Consider the following 18790-nt stretch of genomic DNA (forward strand, 5'->3'; position numbering starts at 1 on the left):
TGGGAAACAAGGAGTTTCTGGTATAAAGGACCACTTCCCACTTGGATTCTGTAAAGCAGTGCCTCCTGCAATGCGAGAGCCCCGCCCTAGACCAGTGCCTTAGACAGGTTGTGTCCTCAGTCAGTGCCTCCCCGCAGTGTGCGAGCCCTGTCCTAGACAGGTTGTGCCCTCAGTCACTGCAGCTGGACTACACTCAGCTACAAGGTGACTGTAATTTTATAAAACACCACATCATGCATGTCACAGGGGCTTCAGGTGGGTCAGGTGACTTTCATTTTTACCTGGGAATCTGCCATTCCCACATTTTCTACAATGTATATATGTTGATTTGGCAATCGTTACACAATTTTAGTTTTTCATTTTGGTTTCAGAGAGAAAGGTTGCTATTCTGGTTATAGTTATGTTTCTATTAATCTTGCCCAAAATGCATCATAAAGCATTTTTATATTTTACTTAAAAGACCACAGTTAGGCGATAGTTCAAAGTGAAGTTCAAGTGCTTTAGATCGACACAGTAGTTTTGCCAATCACTCCTGTAAGAAAAGCAATTTCACAGAAGACTTAATGGGTCATTTCAAAGAGAATGAACTTTTCCCAGTAAGCCACACACCTCGACTGCTGAACTAAGCAAAAGTCTGCATGAATTCTCTGCAGTTGTAATAATTACCAACAGGGCCTTGTCCAGATCCAGGGAAGCCCTTCGTCCTCTGACTGTGGAGTAAGGGATGGTGACTTTTCCAGGGACACAGGCCCTGTCTCTTCTGCCCAGGAAGGTTTGGGCCGAGCCCCTGCTGGTGCCTGTCAGGGCTGGGGCTGGTGCACACCTGGGGATGGGGGGCTGCACGTCACTTCAAAGCCATGGTGGAGAGTCTAGCTTCTGGGACCTTTGGTGCTTCTCTGTGGGTGCTGGTGATGTGGGCCCCTCCCTATGGAGAGTGTATAACTAATGTAACTGCAACTTGAATTCCATGTGTCTACGAACTGGACAGTCTTTTGAAAGCTCATATGGAAAAATATATGTGTAAGAATTGTTGAAAGTAAACGAAAAATGATAATATCTCTAGAGGCTTATTTGCCTGCATGATATTAAAATATAGTAGCTAAATAAGGTTCCATAATTTAAACAGATGATGCAGCTCCAGGACACAGACCCATGAGACAGAGACGAGCATCCAGACACAGACCTGTGCCTGTGTTTAGGTAATCACAGTGAACCATGAAAGGGGCCTCTCAATTTGAGGGGGAAAGGCGCAATATTTAATACTTAAGGAGAAAACCAACAGTTATGCATCCGGAATTGCTGGGTTCTTGGCCTCACTGACTTCAAGAATGAAGCTGCGAACCCTTGCGGTGAGTGTTACAGTTCTTAAAGATGGTGTGTCCGGAATTTGTTCCTTCAGACGCTCAGATGTTTCTGGAGCTTCTTCCTTCTGGTGGGTTCATGGTCTCACTGTCAGGAGTCAAGCTGCAGACCTTCGCGGTGAGTGTTACAGCTCTTAAAGGCAGCGCATCTGGAGTTGCTGGTTCTTCCCCCCGGGTTCGTGGTCTCATTGGCTTCAGAAGTGAAGCTGTAGACCTTCCCGGTGAGTGTTAACGGCTCATAAAGTCAGCTCGGACCCAAAGAATGAGCAGCAGCTAGATTTATCTCAAAGAGTGAAAGAATAAAGCTTCCCCAGTGTGGAAGGCAAGGGAGCAGGTTGCCACTAGCTGGCTCGGGCAGCCTGCTTTTATTCCCTTATCTGGCCCCACCCACATCTGCTGATTTGTCCATCTGACAGAGAGCTGATTGGTCTATTTTACAGAGAGCTGATAGGTCCCTTTTGACAGAGTGCTGCCTGGTGTGTTTACAATCCTTGAGCTAGACACAGACTCACAGAGTGCTAGTTAGCTAGATACAGAATTAGAATCAGTGTACCAATTGGTGTATTTACAAACCTTGAGCTAGACACAGAGTGCTGATTGGTGTATTTACGATCCCTGAGCTAGACATAGATTGCTGATTGGTGCACATACAATGCTCAGGCTAGATATAAAAGTTCTCCAAGTCCCCATCTGGTTGAGGAGCTCAGTTGGCTTCACTCAGTGGATCCCGCACTAGGGCTGCAGGCAGAGCTCCCCGCCAGTCGCGAGCCCCGCCTGCACTCCTCAGCCCTTGGGCTGTCCATGGGATTGTGCGCCACGGAGTAGGGGGCGGCGCCAGGGGAGGCTCAGGCTGCGCTGGAACCCACCGCAGGTGGGGGAACTCAAACATGGCGGGCTGCAGGTCCTGAGCCCTGCCCCCACGGGAGGCAGCTAAACCCGGTGAGAATTTGAGTGCAGCGCAGGCAGGCCGGCAATTCCGGGGGACCCGGCGCAACCTCCGCAACTGCTTGCCCAGGTGCTAAGCCCCTCACTGCCCTGGGCCAGCCGGCCGCTCTATGTGTGGGGCCTGCCAAGCCCGCGCGGCGGGAACTCACACAGGCCTGCCAGCGCAGCCCTGGTTCCGGCAGGCGCTTCTCCCTCCACACCTCCCCACAAGCAGAGGGAGGAGGTTCCGGCCTCAGCCAGCCCAAAGAGGGACCCCCACGGTGCAGTGGCCGGCTGAAGGGCTCCTGAAGCACCACCAGAGTGGACACCGAGGCGGAGGAGGCGCTGAGAGTGAGGCCTGCTAGCACACTGTCACTTCAGTTACTTCGTTGGGATAAAATAACCTTATCTCTTATCTCCTTGAATACAACAATAAATTCCAACTGGCCTGAAAAATCAAAATGTAAAGGAAGTAAACAGAAATATGAATAATATATTCACCCTTTCCAGCCCCTCTGCTCTCTGCCGCTCCCCCTGGGGCAGGAGGAGAAGGAAGAGGGCCAGGGGTGCCCTGCCCGCACTCTCCATGATGCCAGAGACGGCAAGGTAGCCAGGCGGCAACAGTGCAAAGCGACACTGGAGCGACCTCACGACGACCTCAATTTCCACTGCGCCTCCTCTCAGAGCCTAAGAAGCTCCAAGCCTGTGGCGCCTGGCACTGAAACAAGTAGATGGCGGCTCAGCCAAGGCATTTAGGATGGAAACCAGGAAGTTTCAATATTCAGGACTGCATCTTTGCTGCAGTGGTGTGAACTACCCTTCTGATCTCCACCACACAACACAAGCGTTTTGGGAAGCAAGTGAAAGCGTGCAGGCTGATGGCAGATAGGAGACAGCGCTGATGTGCAGCTCCCACCAGGACAGAGAACAGCATATGGAGATTCACGCTGCGGACTTTTGACCCAGGAACCACCACAGGACTGTACCAGAAAAATAACAACAAATCAGAGAGCCTTAAAAGAAGCCGCAGGCTGCTGCGATTCCACAGGACAGGTGACAGTTTTGCTGCTCTCTCGAAAGTGCCACCTCCCGGCTGGAGGCCAACCAGCTCGGGACATGACAGCAACTCAAGACAGAACAACCCTGCTCCTTGGAAGGAGAAAACAAGAGCTAATTCCACCTCCTGCAGCATCCTGGATAACCAGAGGTCCTGAGTCTGTCCATGTGATAACTTCACTGCTAGAATAACCAGCCTCTGAGAAAGTCAGCAAAGTAAACCTGTCGACAGCCGAGGACCCCCACAGAGTCCACTTTAGGCCCCTTTCGCCTCCACCGGGGTAGGTGCTGGCATCCACAGCTGGGAGACCTGAGGACGGATCACATCACAGGCCTCTGTGCAGACATTCCCCAGCACCAGCCTGGTAGCCCTGCTCGGGGGAGAGACCCAGAAGAACAATAGCAATCACTGCTGTCTGATTTCTAGAAGCTGCATCTCTAGGGGATGGGACAGTGCACAAATCAAGGGACCAATCCACGCGGCCAAAGAATCTGATCAGCAAACCTTGAGTTCCAGATTTTCCCACGGAAATAATCTACACTAATGACAAGGAATCAGAAAATTAATTCTGGTAACAAGAAAACACAAGGTTCTAGACTTCCCTCAAAACACCACAGTAGCACTGCAGAAAGGGATCCAAACCAAGAAGAAAATCTCCGAATTGCTGGATAAAGAATTCAGAAGGTTGATTATTAAGCTACTCAAGGAGATACCAGAGAAAGGTGAAAACCAACTTAAAGAAATTTAAAAATCAGTACAGGTTATAGATGAAAAAATACTCCAGAGAAATAGAGATCACAAAGAAAAAACAAACACAATGTCTGGAAATGAAAGGCACACTAAGACAAATACAAAATGTACTGGAAAGTTTCAACAGTAGAATCGAACAACTAGACTTCAGAGCTCACAAACGGCTTTGTAATTAGCCCAATCATAGAAAGCGGAAAAAAAGAATTTTAAGAACAAAGCCTTCAAGAAAGTTGTGATTAGATTAAATGTCCAAACCTAAGAATAATTAGTGTTCCTGAGGAAGAAGACAAATCTACAAGTTTGGAAAACTTATTTGACAGAATAATCAAGGAAACCTTCCCTGATCTTGCTAGAGTTCTAGACATCCAAAGACAAGAAGCTCAAAGAACACCTGGGAAATCACTGCAAAAAGATCACCCAGGCACATGGTAATCAGGTTATCTAATGTCAAGACATATGAAACAAACGGAAGAGCTGTGAGGCAAAACATCAAATAACCTATAAAGGAAAACCTGGCCGGGCGCGGTGGCTCAAGCCTGTAATCCCAGCACTTTGGGAGGCCGAGACGGGTGGATCACGAGGTCAGGAGATTGAGACCATCCTGGCTAACACGGTGAAACCCCGTCTCCACTAAAAAAATACAAAAAACTAGCCGGGCGAGGTGGTGGCAACTGTGGTCCCAGCTACTCGGGAGGCTGAGGCAGGAGAATGGTGTAAACCCGGGAGGCGGAGCTTGCAGTGAGCTGAGATCCGGCCACTGCACTCCAGCCTGGGCGACAGAGCAAGACTCCGTCTCAAAAAAAAAAAAAAAAAAAAAGGAAAACCTGTCATATTAGCAGCAGATTTCTCAGCAGAAAATCTATAGACTACAAGGCATTTGGGTCCTATCTCTAGCCTCTTAAAACAAAATAATTAACAGCTAATAATTTTGTATTCAGCAAAACTTAAGTTTCCTAAATGAAGTAGAGATAAAGTCATTCTCAGACAAACAAATGCTGAGAGAATTACCCACTACCAAGCCAGTACTACAAGAAATGCTAAAAGGAGTGCTAAATCTTAAAACTAAAATACACCAAAATAGAAACCCCTTAAACCATAAATCTCACAGGGCCTATAAAACAATAGAACAAAGAAAAAGACCACAACTACCATGATGAATAAAACAGTACCTCACATTTCAATAGTAACATTGAATATAAATGGTCTAAATGCTCCACTTAAAAGATACAGAATAGCAGAATGGGGAAGAATATACCAACCAAGAATCTGCTGTTTTCAAGAGACTCACCTAATACATAAGGACTCACATAAACTTGAGGTAAAGGGGTAGAATCAGATATTTCATGCAAATAGAAACCAAAAGCAAGCAGCAGTAACTATTCGTATGTCAGACAAAACTGACTTTAAAGCAACAACAGCTAAGACAAAGAGGGACATTATATCATCATAAAAGGATCCCTCCAAAAGGAAAATATCACAATCCTAAATATATATGCACCTAACATGTGATGTCCCAAATTTATAAAACAATTATTACTAGACATGAGAAATTACATGACAACACAGTAATAGTAGGGGACTTAATACTCTATGGACAGCACTAGACAGCTCATCAACACAGAAAGTCAACAAAGAAACAATGGACTTAAACTATACCCTAGAACAAATGAACTTGACAGATATTTACAGAAAATTCTGCCCAACAAGTGCAGAATGTACACTCTTTTCATCAGTACATGGAACATTCTCCAATATAGATCATATGACAGATCACAAAACAAGTCTCCATGAATCTGAGAAAATAAAAATTATCTCAAGTATTTTTCCAGACCACAGTGGAATAAGGTGGGAAATGACCTCCCAAAGAAACCCTCAAAACCACACAAATACATGGAAATTAAATAATTGCTCCTGAATGATCTTTGGGTCAATAATAAAATCAAGAGGAAAATTAAAAAACTCTTTCAATTGAACAATAATAGTGACACAACATATCCAAACCTCTAGGGCTGGGTGCGGTGGCTCATGCCTGCAATACCAGCACTTTGGGAGGCCAGGTGAGCAGATCACCTGAGGATCACTTGGTAATTTGACATCAGCCTGGCCAACATGATGAAACCCCACCTCTACTACAAATACAAAAATTAGCTGGGTGTGGTGGCGCACACCTGTAATCCCAGCTACTCGGGAGGCTGAGGCAGGAGAACTGCTTGAACCTGTGAGGCAGAGGTGGCAGTGAGCCGAGACTGCACCATGGCTCTCCAGCCTGGGCAACACAGCAAGACTCTGTCTCAAACAAACAAACAAAAACACAAACAAAAACACCTCTAGGACACAGCAAAAGCGATGCTAAGATGAACATTCATAGCATTAAATGCTTCCATCAAAAAGTCGGAAAGAGCACAGACAGACAATCTAAAGGTCACACCTGAAGTAAACAGAGAAACAAGAACAAAACCCAAACCCAGCAGAAGAAAAGAAATAACCAAGATCAAAGCAGAACTAAATGAAATTGAAACAAACTAACAATCAAAAAAAGCCCCAAAAGATAAATGAAACAAAAAGTTGGTTCATTGAAAAGATAAACAAAATTGATAGACTATTAGCAAAACTCACCAAGGAAAGAAGAGAGAAGATCCAAATAAGCTCAATTAGAAATGAAATGGGACATATTACAACTGATACCACAGAAATACAAAAGATCATTTAAGGCTACTATGAACACCTTTTTGCACACAAACTAGAAGATCTAGTGGAGATGGATAAAATCCTGGAAATATACAACTGTCCTAGACTAGACCAGGAAGAAATAGAAATTCTTAGCAGATCAATAGCAAGTAGTGAGATTGAAACAGTAATTAAAAAATTGCGAATGAAACAATATCAGACATTCAAAGAAGAACTGCTGCCAATCTTATGGAAACGATTCCAAAAGATAAAGAGGGATTCTTCTGTAAATCATTTCATGAAGCCAGTAGCACCCTAATACCAAAACCAGGAAAGGACATAACAAAGACAGAAAACTACAGACCGATATCCCCCCATGAATATGGATGCAAAAATCCTCAATAAAATACTAGCTAGCCGAATCAAACAGCATAACAAAAAGATAATATACCATGGTCAAGCAAGTCTCATACCAGGGATGCAGGAATGGTTTAACATATGGAAGTCAATAAATGTGACACTTACATAAATAGAATTTTTAAAAATCTGAGATGATTTTCAACAGATGCAGGAAAACGATCTGACAAAATCTAGAATGCTTTTATAATTAAAACACTCAGCAAAATCAGCGCAGAAGGGGCATACCTCAAGGTAATAAAAGCCCTCTATGACAAACCTACAGCCAACATTATCCTGAATGAGGAAAAGCTGAAGGCACTACCCCTGAGAACTGGAACAAGACAAGGATGCCCACTTTCACCACTTCTATTCAACACAGTATTACTGGAAGTCCTAGCCAGAGTAATCAGAGAAGAGAAAGAAATACGTCTGGAGTTTGAGACCGGCCTGGCCAACACGGTGAACCCTGCCTCTACCAAAAATACAAAAGTTGGCCAAGCGTGGTGGCGGGTGCCTGTAATCCCAGCTAATCGAGTGGCTGAGGCAGGAGAATCACTTGAACCCAGGAGGCGGAGGTTGCAGTGAGCCAGTATCATGCCATTGCACTCCATCTTTCACAACAAGAGTGAAACTCCATCTCAAAAAGAAAAAAACATTTTTTTTAAATGAGAAAGAAATAAAGAGCATCCAAAGTGGTAAACAGGAAGTCAAACTGTCACTGTTCTCTGACGATATGATCACATACCTAGAAAACCCTGAAGACTCATCCAAAAGCTCCTAGATCTCATAAATGAATTCAGTCAAATTTCAGGATACAAAATCAATTCACACAAATCAGTAACACTGCTATGTGCCAACAATGACCAAACTGAGAATCAAATGGAAAAGTCAACCCCTTTTGCCACAGGTGCAAAATAAAGAAAGAAAGAAAAATAAAACTTAGGAATACACCTAATGCAAGAGGTGAACAATCTCTACGAAAAAAAACCTGCAAAACACTGCTGAAAGAAATCATAGACAACACCAATAAATAGAAACACATCCCATGCTCATGGCTGGGTAGAATCAGTATTGTGAAAATGACTATAGTGCCAAAAGCAATCTACAAATTCAATGCAATTTCCATCAAAATATCATCATCATTCTTCACAGAACTAAAACAAAAACAAAAACAAAAACAAAAAACCACGTAAAATTCTTATGGAATGAATAAAGACCACACATAGCCAAATAAGACTAATGAAAAAGAACAAATCTGGAGGCATCACATTACCCGATTCTGAACTATACTACAAGGCTACAGTTACCAAAAAAGCATGGTACTGATATAAAAATAGGAATGTAGACGAATTGGACGGAATAGAAAACCCAGAACTAAAGCCAAATACTTACAGCCAACTGAGCTTCGACAAAGCAAACAAAAACATGAAGTGGGCAAAGGACACTCTATTCAACAAATGGTGCTGGGATAATTTGCAAGCCACATGCAGAAGAATGAAGCTGGATCCTCAACTCTTTCCTAATACAAAAATCAACTCAAGATGGATCAAAGACTGAAATCTAAGACCTAAAACCATAAAAATATCAACAAGAGAACATCACAAAAACTCTTCTAGACATTGGCTTAGGCAAAGAGTTCATGACCAAGAATCCAAAACCAAATGCGACAAAAACAAAGATGAATTGATGGGATTTCATTAAACTAAAAAACTTGTGCACAGCAAAAGAAATAATCAGCAGAGTAAGCAGACAACTCATGGAATTGGAGAAAATACTAACAATCGATATATCCAACAAAGGACTAATATACAGAATATAAAAAGGAACTGAAACAAATCCGAAAAAAAAAAAAATCATCAGTAGGGTGTGGTGGCCACTCTTGTAATCCTGGTCCTCTGGGAGGCTGAGATAGGTGGATCACTTGGGATTAATAGTTCGAGGCCAGCCTGGCCAACATGGTGAAATTCAGTCTCTACTAAAAATACAAAATAGATGTGGTGGTGGGCGCCAGTTATCCCAGCTACTCAGGAGGCTGAGGCAGGAGAATCACTTGAACTCAAGAGGCGGAGGCTTCAGTGTATCATGATCACACCACAGCACTTCAGCCTGCGCAACAGAGTGAGACGCTATTTAAAAAAAAAAAAAAAAATCCCATAGAAAAGTGGGCAAAGGACACAAATAGACAATTCTCTAAAGAAGACATACAAACGGGCCAGGCACGGTGGCTCAAGCCTGTAATCCCAGCACTTTGGGAGGCTGAGACGGGCGGATCATGAGGTCAGGAGATCGAGACCATCCTGGCTAACCTGGTGAAACCCCGTCTCTATTAAAAAATAAAAAAAAAAAACTAGCCGGGCGAGGTGGTGGGCGCCTGTAGTCCCAGCTACTCGGGAGGCTGAGGCAGGAGAACCCAGGAGGCAGAGCTTGAAGTGAGCCGAGATCCGGCCACTGCACTCTGGTGATGCAGCAAGACTCCATCTCAAAAAAAAAAAAAAAAAAAAAAAAGAAGAAGATACACAAATGGCCAAGAAACATATGAAAAAATGCTCGACATCACTAATCATCAGGAAATGCAAATCAAAACCTCAATGCAACACCATCTTACTCCTACAAGAATGTTCATAATGTAAAACTCAAAGAATAACAGATGTTGGCATGGATGTGGTGAAAATGGGACACTTTGACACTGTTGGTGGGAAGGGAAACTAGTACAACCACTGTGGAAAATAGCATGGAGATTCCTCAAAGAACTGCTACTACTGCGCAACACATTGGAGCAATGAGCGTGGGACGCAGTGAACAGCTGTAAGAACGAATTGGGATTAAATCTTCCCCATGTACATGCTGTTCCACAGCCAGGGCAGTTGAGTTGGGAGGATGAGTCCAGCTGGGTGCACTGATCTGTGAGGGGGAGACCCGGGAGCCATGCGGTGACCTCAGTAGTCTGGGATCCCAGGTGCCTCTAGAGGAGCTCTGAGCCATGAGGTGTGGGTGCTCCTTCTTCCCAGCATGAGTAGCCTCCCTTACACACCCTCCCTGGATGCTGTCCCTGTCTTTGGGCTTATGTCCACTGGGCCCTCCCTAGTTTGGCCATCTGGCCCCCCTCAGCAGCATGACCTACTGGAATGGTGGCAGAGACCCCAGAGGTCCTGGGCCAGGACAGCTGTACCTGCTGGGTGCCCAGAGTAGAGGACGGGGCTGTTCTGTGCAGGCTGAGGTGGGCGCTTCCCCTGTGGGGCCAGCTGAGAATCCCTGCAGTAAAGGTGGAGTACAGCTGGTAGGGTCAGGATCAGGATCAGGACGTGATGTGAGGGCAGGAAGGATGCTGTGCCACTGTGTGTGTGTGTGTGAGTGCATGTGTGTGAGTGTGTATGTTTGTGAGTGTGCGTGTCTGTGTAGGAATGTGTGTGTGAATGTGTGTATATGTGTGTGGGGTGGGCGTGCACACCTGGGATGGTTTCAATCAATGACTTTTTCAATATCATTTCATTCTAAATTGTAGTATATGGCTGCAGATGAAAACTTCCTCAGGTTAGAAGGTAAGAGTGCAATATCGAAACCCTGAAACCCTAGGAAATGTTGTCTAAAGTAGCTTTTAAAATACAAAGTTAATCTGTGTTCATTATATGCAGAGGAAAATGGAACAGAAAACAAAGATTAATAAATTACTCACCATCATGTATGACTAGATTTGCTGTTACTCTATGTTCTGTGAGAAGTGTATTCTGACTTGAGGTTCTCTAGGAAGAATTTGTCCTTGTCCTGGCTGTACACAGTTTCATTTCCTCATGGAAACAGGTTAGTGGTTAAAATGTGTGCTTAAAACTGGGTCATGACCTTTATAATGGTTGTCTTTCAGCTTTTGTAGTTTGGAGGGTGACAAAGTGGTATGCAGTTGGGCTGGATTTGTGCAGTGTTGGGTCAGAGCTGTCATCAGTGGACATGCTTAGGGGTGAAATGGCAAGACCTGTCTCTCAACGAAACACTATTAGAAACATTTTAAAAATATACAGACTCAGCCATTACATGTTTGTTTAAAGATAGACTGAGAAAATAACCATGCTCGGCCTTATTTTTGGTCATGAGTTCAAATGTTAGCTATGAAGGATTCTATAATTTTTTCAAGTAAGATAAGTGCAATACGCTACACGAATGGCTGTAAATGTTAAGTGAAACATTTCGATTTTCTACTGTGTCATCAGTTTATTTGAAGACATTAAACAGAGGACGTATTTTCCTAAGTAATTTGAGATAAGGCAAGTGTATAGCTATGTTACCGATGTATAAAATAATCCAATTAAACTTACAAACTCACCCAAGTGAAGACAGACTCGAGACACCATCTGCTTCCTGTGGGGAAGTGAAGCAAAATGCATAGGATGAACAAATACGTTGTTGAGGTTAAGCTTACTCTTAGAATTCAAGTTCATTACTAGTCAGTTCTGAGTAATGGTACTTCAAGGATGCCTGGATCATGGAATAGGATCTCACTGGTGGGACAGCACCCTTCCTCCCAATCCTTGTATTATGGCTGGGGGGTGAGGGGAGGCTGAACGCTATCCTCCTCCAAATTCATAAGTTGACATCCTGACTCCCAGTGACCTAGAATGTGACTGTATGTGGAAATAGGGTCTTGAAAGAGGTAACTGACGTTAGATGAGGCTATTAGGATGAGCCCTAATCCAGAGAGACTGGTGTCCTTTTATGAAGGGAAGATTATGACAGAGACACAAACAGAGAAAAGACTGTGGGAGGACACAGAGAACAGGTGGCCGTCTACAAGGCAAGGAGAGAGGCCTTGGGAGAAACCAACCCTGCAGACACTGTGCTCTGGGACTTCCAGCCTCCAGATATGTGAGAAAATACGTTTCTTGTTCCAACACCCCATGTGTGGTTCCTCCCTGTGGAATATCTAGCAAGGAAAAACACCTGCTACATGTGCATACATGTTGTTTTCCACACTCCTGGGTAAGAACCTGGGAGTGGGAGTGCTGGGTCATATGATAAGTATATGCTCAACATCTGAAGCTTTGCCAGAGTGCTTGCCGATGTGGCATCATCTTTCACCCCCATGAGCAATGGATGAGACTTCCAGTTCTCTAGTGTCTTCACCAACACTTGGTATTGATCGTCTTTTTAAAACTATATTTTTTAGAGGCAGGGTCTTGCTATGTTGCCCAGACTGGTCTCAAACTCCTGGCCTCAAGGGATCCTCCTGACTCGTGGGCCACCCAAAGCTCTGGGATTTTAGGTGTGAAGCCTTGTGCCTGGATGGTATCATTAATCTGTTTTCTTGCAGCTATTCTAATGGGGTGCAGTGGTATCTCAGTGTGGTTTTAGCTGGTGGTTCCCTAGTGGCAAATGATGTTGATAACCACTTTGTGTGCTTTATTTCTCATGGATATGTTTGCCTTGGTGAAGAGTGTGTTCAAATCTTTCACTGTTTAAAAACTGAGCTGTTGTGTATTCCTGAGTTTTCATGGTTCTTTAAATATTCTGTACAAAAGTGTATGACCTGCACATATTTTATTTCAGTCTGTGGCTTATGTTTTCATTCCTTTACTGGTGACAATTGAAGAAATAATTTTAAATGCTTAAAGTCAAATGTATCCTTTTTTTGTGAAATAGTGCTTTTGGTATCTATCAAAGAAAAGTCTGCCTAACACAAGACTCTGAAGATATTCTACGATTTTTGCAGGAATGTTAAAGTTTCCCACCCTTAATATGAGGTATGTGATGGATTTTGCATTGGTTTTCCATGTGGTGCTGAGCTGTGTATTTGGCATGTCGTTATCCTCCTGCTGCAGAACACTCAACTTACCTTTGCCGACGAGTCCCCGTCCGGGTTTACTGAAGTGCAGAAGTGACATGGGCTCTTGCAAATCAGCAGAGAGCTCTTGACCTTGGCTCTGGTGGGACAGGAAGGAGGAGAGAAACTCATCTCAGCTTTGTGAGGGGGGTGCTCAGGGCGGCACTGGAGGCTGCAGCGCGTCCTGTCAGCACCACTGCTGTGGGGCCCATGTGTCTCAGAAACGTGGAGATCAGCAGCTCCCGGGAGATTGTTAGAGTTCTCCCGAGTTATGCACAGTGGCAAACGTAAGGAGCTTGTTGTGTAAAGGACCATGACTCTTTGCCACTGGGACAATGCAAAGCAGTGCCTCCATCCACCGTGTCAGACCTGCCCTACACCAGTGCCTAAGACAGGTTCTGAAGGGTGATGGCAGATGGGAGTCAGGGCTGATGTGCAGCACCCACGTGGACAAACAGAACAGCATTTGGAGGCTCATGCTGCGGACTTTCATCCCAGGAACCACAATGGCAGCATACCAGAAAAAACAAAAAAAAGTCACAGAAACTTTAGAAGACACCATAGGCCACAGAAATTCCACAGGACAGGTGACAACTCTGCTGCTCTCTCGAAAGTGCCACCTCCCAGCTGGAGGCCAACCAGTTCAGAACATAACAGCAACTCATGACAGAATAACCCTGCTACTAGGAAGGAGAAAACAAGAGCTTATTCCACCTCCGGCAGCATCCTGGATAACCAGAGGTCCCGAGTGTCTCCATATGACAACTTCACTGCTAGAATAACCAACCTCTGAGAAAGTCAGCACATTAAACCTATGGACAGTCGAGGACCCCCACAGAGTCCACTTCAGTCCCGTCACCTCCACCGGGGCAGGTGCTGGTATCCACAGCTGGGAGACCTGAGGACGGATCACATCACAGGACTCTGTGCATTCCCCAGCACCAGCCTGGTAGCCCTGCTGTGTGGAAAGACCCAGAAGAACAATAGCAATCACTGCTGTCTGGGTTGCAGGAAGCTCCATCTCTAGGGGAAAGGGGAGTGCACAAATCAGGAACCACACATGGGACTAAAGAATCTGACCAGTAGCCCTTGAGTTCCAGATTTTCCCACTGAAATAATCTACACACATGAGAAGGAATCAGACAAGTGATCCTGGTAATATGTTGAAACAGGGTTCTAGTCCACCCTCAAAAGACTGCACTAGCTCCCCAAGCTCCCCAGCAATAGATCCAAACCAAGAAGAAAATCAGAATTGCTGGAAAGAATTCAGAAGGTTGATTATTAAGCTACTCAAGGAGATACCAAAGAAAGGTGATAACCAACACAAAGAATTTTAAAAATCAATACAGGATAAAATGAAAAATGCTCCACGGAAATAGAGATCCTAAAGAAAACACAGTCACAACTTCTGGAATGAAAGTCACACAAAGAGAAATACAAAATGCACTGGAAACGTACAACAGCAGGATCTAACAAGTAGAAGAAAGAATTTCAGAACTCGAAAACAAGGGTTTTAAAATAACCTAGTCAGACGAACAGGAAAGAAACAATTTTTAAAAAGAACAAAGCCTCCAACAACGTACGGGTTGTGTTAAACAGCCAAACTTAAAAATAGTGTTCCTGACAAAGCACACAAATCTACAAGTTTGGAAAACTTATTTGAGGGAAAAATCAAGGAAACCTTCCCTAGCATTGTTAGAGTTCTAGACATCCAAAGACAAGAAGCTCTAAGAATGCCTGGGAAATTCATTGCAAAAAGATGATCACTGAGGCACATAGTCATCTGGTTATCTAAAGTCAAGACAAATGAAAGAATCTTAAGAGCTGTGATGCAAAACATCAGGCAACCTCTATAGGAAAACCTCTCATATTAGCAGATTTCTCAACAGAAACACTACACACTAGAAGGGATTGGGGTCCTATCTCCAACCTCTTCAAACAAAATAATTAACAGCCAATAATTTTGTATTCAGCAAAACTGTGTTTCCTAAATGAAGTAGAGATACTGTCTGTTTCAGAAAAACACATGCTGAGAGAACTAGCCACTACGAAGTAAGTCCTACAAGAAAGCGCTAAAAGGAGTTCCAAATCTTAAAACAAAACCTCAAAATACACCAAAATAGAACTTCCTTAAGGTAAAATCTCACAGAACTGAGAAAACAGTAACACAAAGAAAAAAACCAAGGTATTCAGGCAACTAGTAGCATGATCAATAAAACAGTACCTCACATCCAAATGCTACTATTGAATGTAAATGGCCTAAAAGCACCATCTAAAAAATACAGAGTGGAAGAATAGAGAAAAATCCAGGCCGGGCGCGGTGGCTCAAGCCTGTAATCCCAGCACTTTGGGAGGCCGAGACGGGCGGATCACGAGGTCGGGAGATCGAGACCATCCTGGCTAACACGGTGAAACCCCGTCTCTACTAAAAAATACAAAAAACTAGCCAGGCGAGGTGGCGGGCGCCTGTAGTCCCAGCTGCTCGGGAGGCTGAGGCAGGAGAATGGCGTGAACCCGGGAGGCAGAGCTTGCAGTGAGCTGAGATCCAGCCACTGCACTCCAGCCTGGGTGACAGAGCGAGACTCCGTCTCAAAAAAAAAAAAAAAAAAAAAAAAAAAAAGAAAAATCCATCAACCAAGAATCTGCTGTCTTCAAGGGATGCACCTAACGTATAAGGACTGAAATAAACTTAAGGTAAAGGGGTGGAAAAGATATGCCATACACATGGAAACCAACGGCAGGCAGAAGGAACTATTCTGATACCAGACTCAACAGACTTTAAAGCCACACAGCTAAGAAAGACGAAGAGCAACATTATACAATGACAAAAGAATCACTCCAAAAGGAAAATATCACAATCCTAAACATATATGCACCTAACAAGGGATGTCCCAAATTTATAAAACAATTATTACTGGACGTAAGAAATGAGACAGATGAAAACACGATTGTAGTGTTGGACTCAATACTCCACTGATAGCACTAGACAGGTCAAGACAGAAAGTCAACAAAGAAAAAATGAACTTAAACTGTACCCTAGAACAAAAGGATTTGACAGATATTTACAGAACATTCTACCAACAACTGCAGAATGTACATTCTTTTCATCCGTAAATGGAACATTCTCCAAGATACAGCATATGATAGGCCACAAAACAAGTCTCAATGAATTTAAGAAAATCAAAATTACATCAAGTATCTTTTCAGACCACAGTGGAATAAAATTGGTAATTAACTCCAAAAAGAACCCATGAAATTACACAAATACATTGAAATTAAATAATTGTTTCTGATTGATCTTTGGGTCGACAATGAAATCAACGGGGAATTTTAAAATTCTTCAAACTGAATGATAACCGTGACACAACTTATCAAAACCTCTAGGACACAGTAAAAGTGATGCTAAAAGGAATGTTCACAGTCATCAAAAACACTGAAAGAGAACAAACAGACAATCGAAGGTCACACCTGAAGTAACCAGATAAACAAGAACAAATCAAACCCAAACCCAGAAGAAGAAAAGTAGTAACAAACATCAGAGCAGAACTAAATGAAATTCACACAAACAAAAAAACTACAAAAGATAAATAAAAAAGCTGGTTTTCTGAAAAGACAAACAAAATTCATAGACCATGAGCAAGATCAACCAAGAAAAGAGGAGAAAAGATCCAAAGCTCAATCAGAAATGAAATAAGAGATAGTACAACTGACACCACAGGAATACAAAAGATCATTTAAGGCCAATATGAACACCGTTATGCACAGAAACTAGAAAATCTAGAGGAGATGGATAACTTCCTGGAAATGTACAACACAGCCAGATCAAATCAGGAAGAACTAGAAACCCTTAACAGATTAATAACAAGGAGTGAGATTGAAACAGTAATAAAAAAAAAATTGCCAACTAAAATATCCAGGATGTATTCACAGCTGAATTCTATCCAGTATCCAAAGAAGGACTGGTACCAATCTTAGGGTAATTATTACAAAAGATAAAGAGGGAATCCTCCACAAATCATTCTAGGAAGCCAGTATCACCTTAATACCCAAACCAGGAAAGGACACAGCAAAAAGAGCTGTGAATATCCCTCATGAATATAGACGCAAAAATCCTCAGCAAAATATTAGCTAACAGAATCAAACAGCCTATGAAAAAGATAATACACCAGTATCAAGTGGGATTCATACCAGGGATGCAGGAATGGTTTAACATACGCAAGTCAATAAATGTGATACCTCACATAAACAGAATTAAAAGCAAAAAATCAGAGATCATCTCAACAGATGTAGAAAAAGCATTTGACAAAATCTGCCATCCATTTGTAAACAGGAAACTCATCAAAATGAGCACAGAAGGGACATACCTCAAGGTAATAAAAACCCTCTATGACAAATCCATAGCCAACATTATACGGAAAGGGGAAAAGTTGAAAACATTGCCCCTCAGAACTGGAATAAGACAAGGATGCCCACTTTCACCACTTCCTTTCGATACAGTACTGGAAGGCCTAGCCAGAGCAATCAGACAAGAGAAAGAAAAAGCAACCAAATTGGTAAACAGGCAGTAAAATTATCCCTGTTCACTGATGATATGGTCATATATGCAGAAAACACTAAAGACTCATCCAAAAAGCTCCTAAATCTGACAAATGAATTCAGAAAAGTTTCAGGATTCAAAATCAATGGACACAAATCACTAACATTGCTATGTGCCAACAATGAGCAAGGTGAGAATGAAATGAAGAAGTCAACCCCTTTTGCAACAGCTGGAAAAAATCCAAAACAAAACAAAACAAAACAACTTAGGAATATACCTAACCTAAAAGGTGAAAGATCTCTACAAGGAAACTACAAAAGCCAGCTGAAAGTGATCATAGAAAACGCAAATAAATAGAAACACATCCCAGGCTCGTGGATGGGCAGAATTACTATTGTGAAAATGACCATACTGCCAAAGTGATCTACAAATTCAATGCAATTCCCATCAAAATACAATCATTGTTCACAGAATTAGAAAAAACAATCCTAAAATTCATATAGAACCAATAAAGACCCCAGATAGCCAAGGAAGATTAATCAAAAAGAACAAATCTAGAGGCATCACATTACCTGAATTCAAACTACACTACAAAACTAGAGTTACCAAAACAGCAGGGTACTAATACAGAAATAGGCATGTAGATCAATGGAACAGAATAGAGAACACATAAATAAAGCCAAATACTTACTGCCAATTGATCTTCAACAAACAAAAAATATCAAGTGGGGAAAGGACATCCTATTCAATACATTGTGCTGGGATAAGTCACAAGCCACATGTGGAAGAATGAAGCTGGATCCCCAACTCGCACCTTTTACAAACATCACCTGAGGATGAATCAAAGACTTAAATCTGAGACCTGAAAGCATACAAAAATCTACAAGATACCATCAGAAAAACTTTTCTAGGCATTGACTTAGGCAAAGAGCTCATGACTAAGAATCCAAAAGCAAATGCAACAAGAACAAAGATAAACAGATGCAATTTATCTTAATTTATCTTTATTTTAAACTAACTACCTTCTGCACAGCAAAAGAAGCAATAAGCAGAGTAAACAGAACCCACGGAAAGGAAGAAAATATTCACAATTTATACATCTGACAAAGGACTAATATCTAGAATCTAAAATAAACTCAAAGAAAACCACAAGAATAAAACCAAATCATCCAGTTGGGTGTGCTGGCTCATGCCTGTAATCCCAGTCCTTTCGGAGGCTGGGGCACGTGAATCACTTGAAGTCAAGAATTCAGGACCAGCCTGGCCAACATGGTGAAACCTTGTCT

The 18790-nt window shown here is 42.8% G+C and overlaps 1 protein-coding gene across 1 annotated transcript in view; it reads right to left on the reverse strand.

Annotated features, from left to right (window-relative positions):
• Window positions 1-18790, reverse strand: part of LOC104668119 (probable palmitoyltransferase ZDHHC11B) — a 91480-nt gene that overhangs the window by 39344 nt on the left and 33346 nt on the right. Inside the window, exons 11-12 of the mRNA XM_030927084.1 lie at window positions 12980-13067; window positions 11474-11508 (exon numbers count right to left, since the gene is read on the reverse strand). Of these exons, the coding sequence (XP_030782944.1) occupies window positions 11474-11508; window positions 12980-13067 (123 nt within the window). The remainder of the gene's footprint in view (window positions 1-11473; window positions 11509-12979; window positions 13068-18790) is intronic.

Source organism: Rhinopithecus roxellana, chromosome 3 (genome assembly GCF_007565055.1).
Source record: "Rhinopithecus roxellana isolate Shanxi Qingling chromosome 3, ASM756505v1, whole genome shotgun sequence".
Lineage (NCBI taxonomy): Eukaryota > Metazoa > Chordata > Mammalia > Primates > Cercopithecidae > Rhinopithecus > Rhinopithecus roxellana.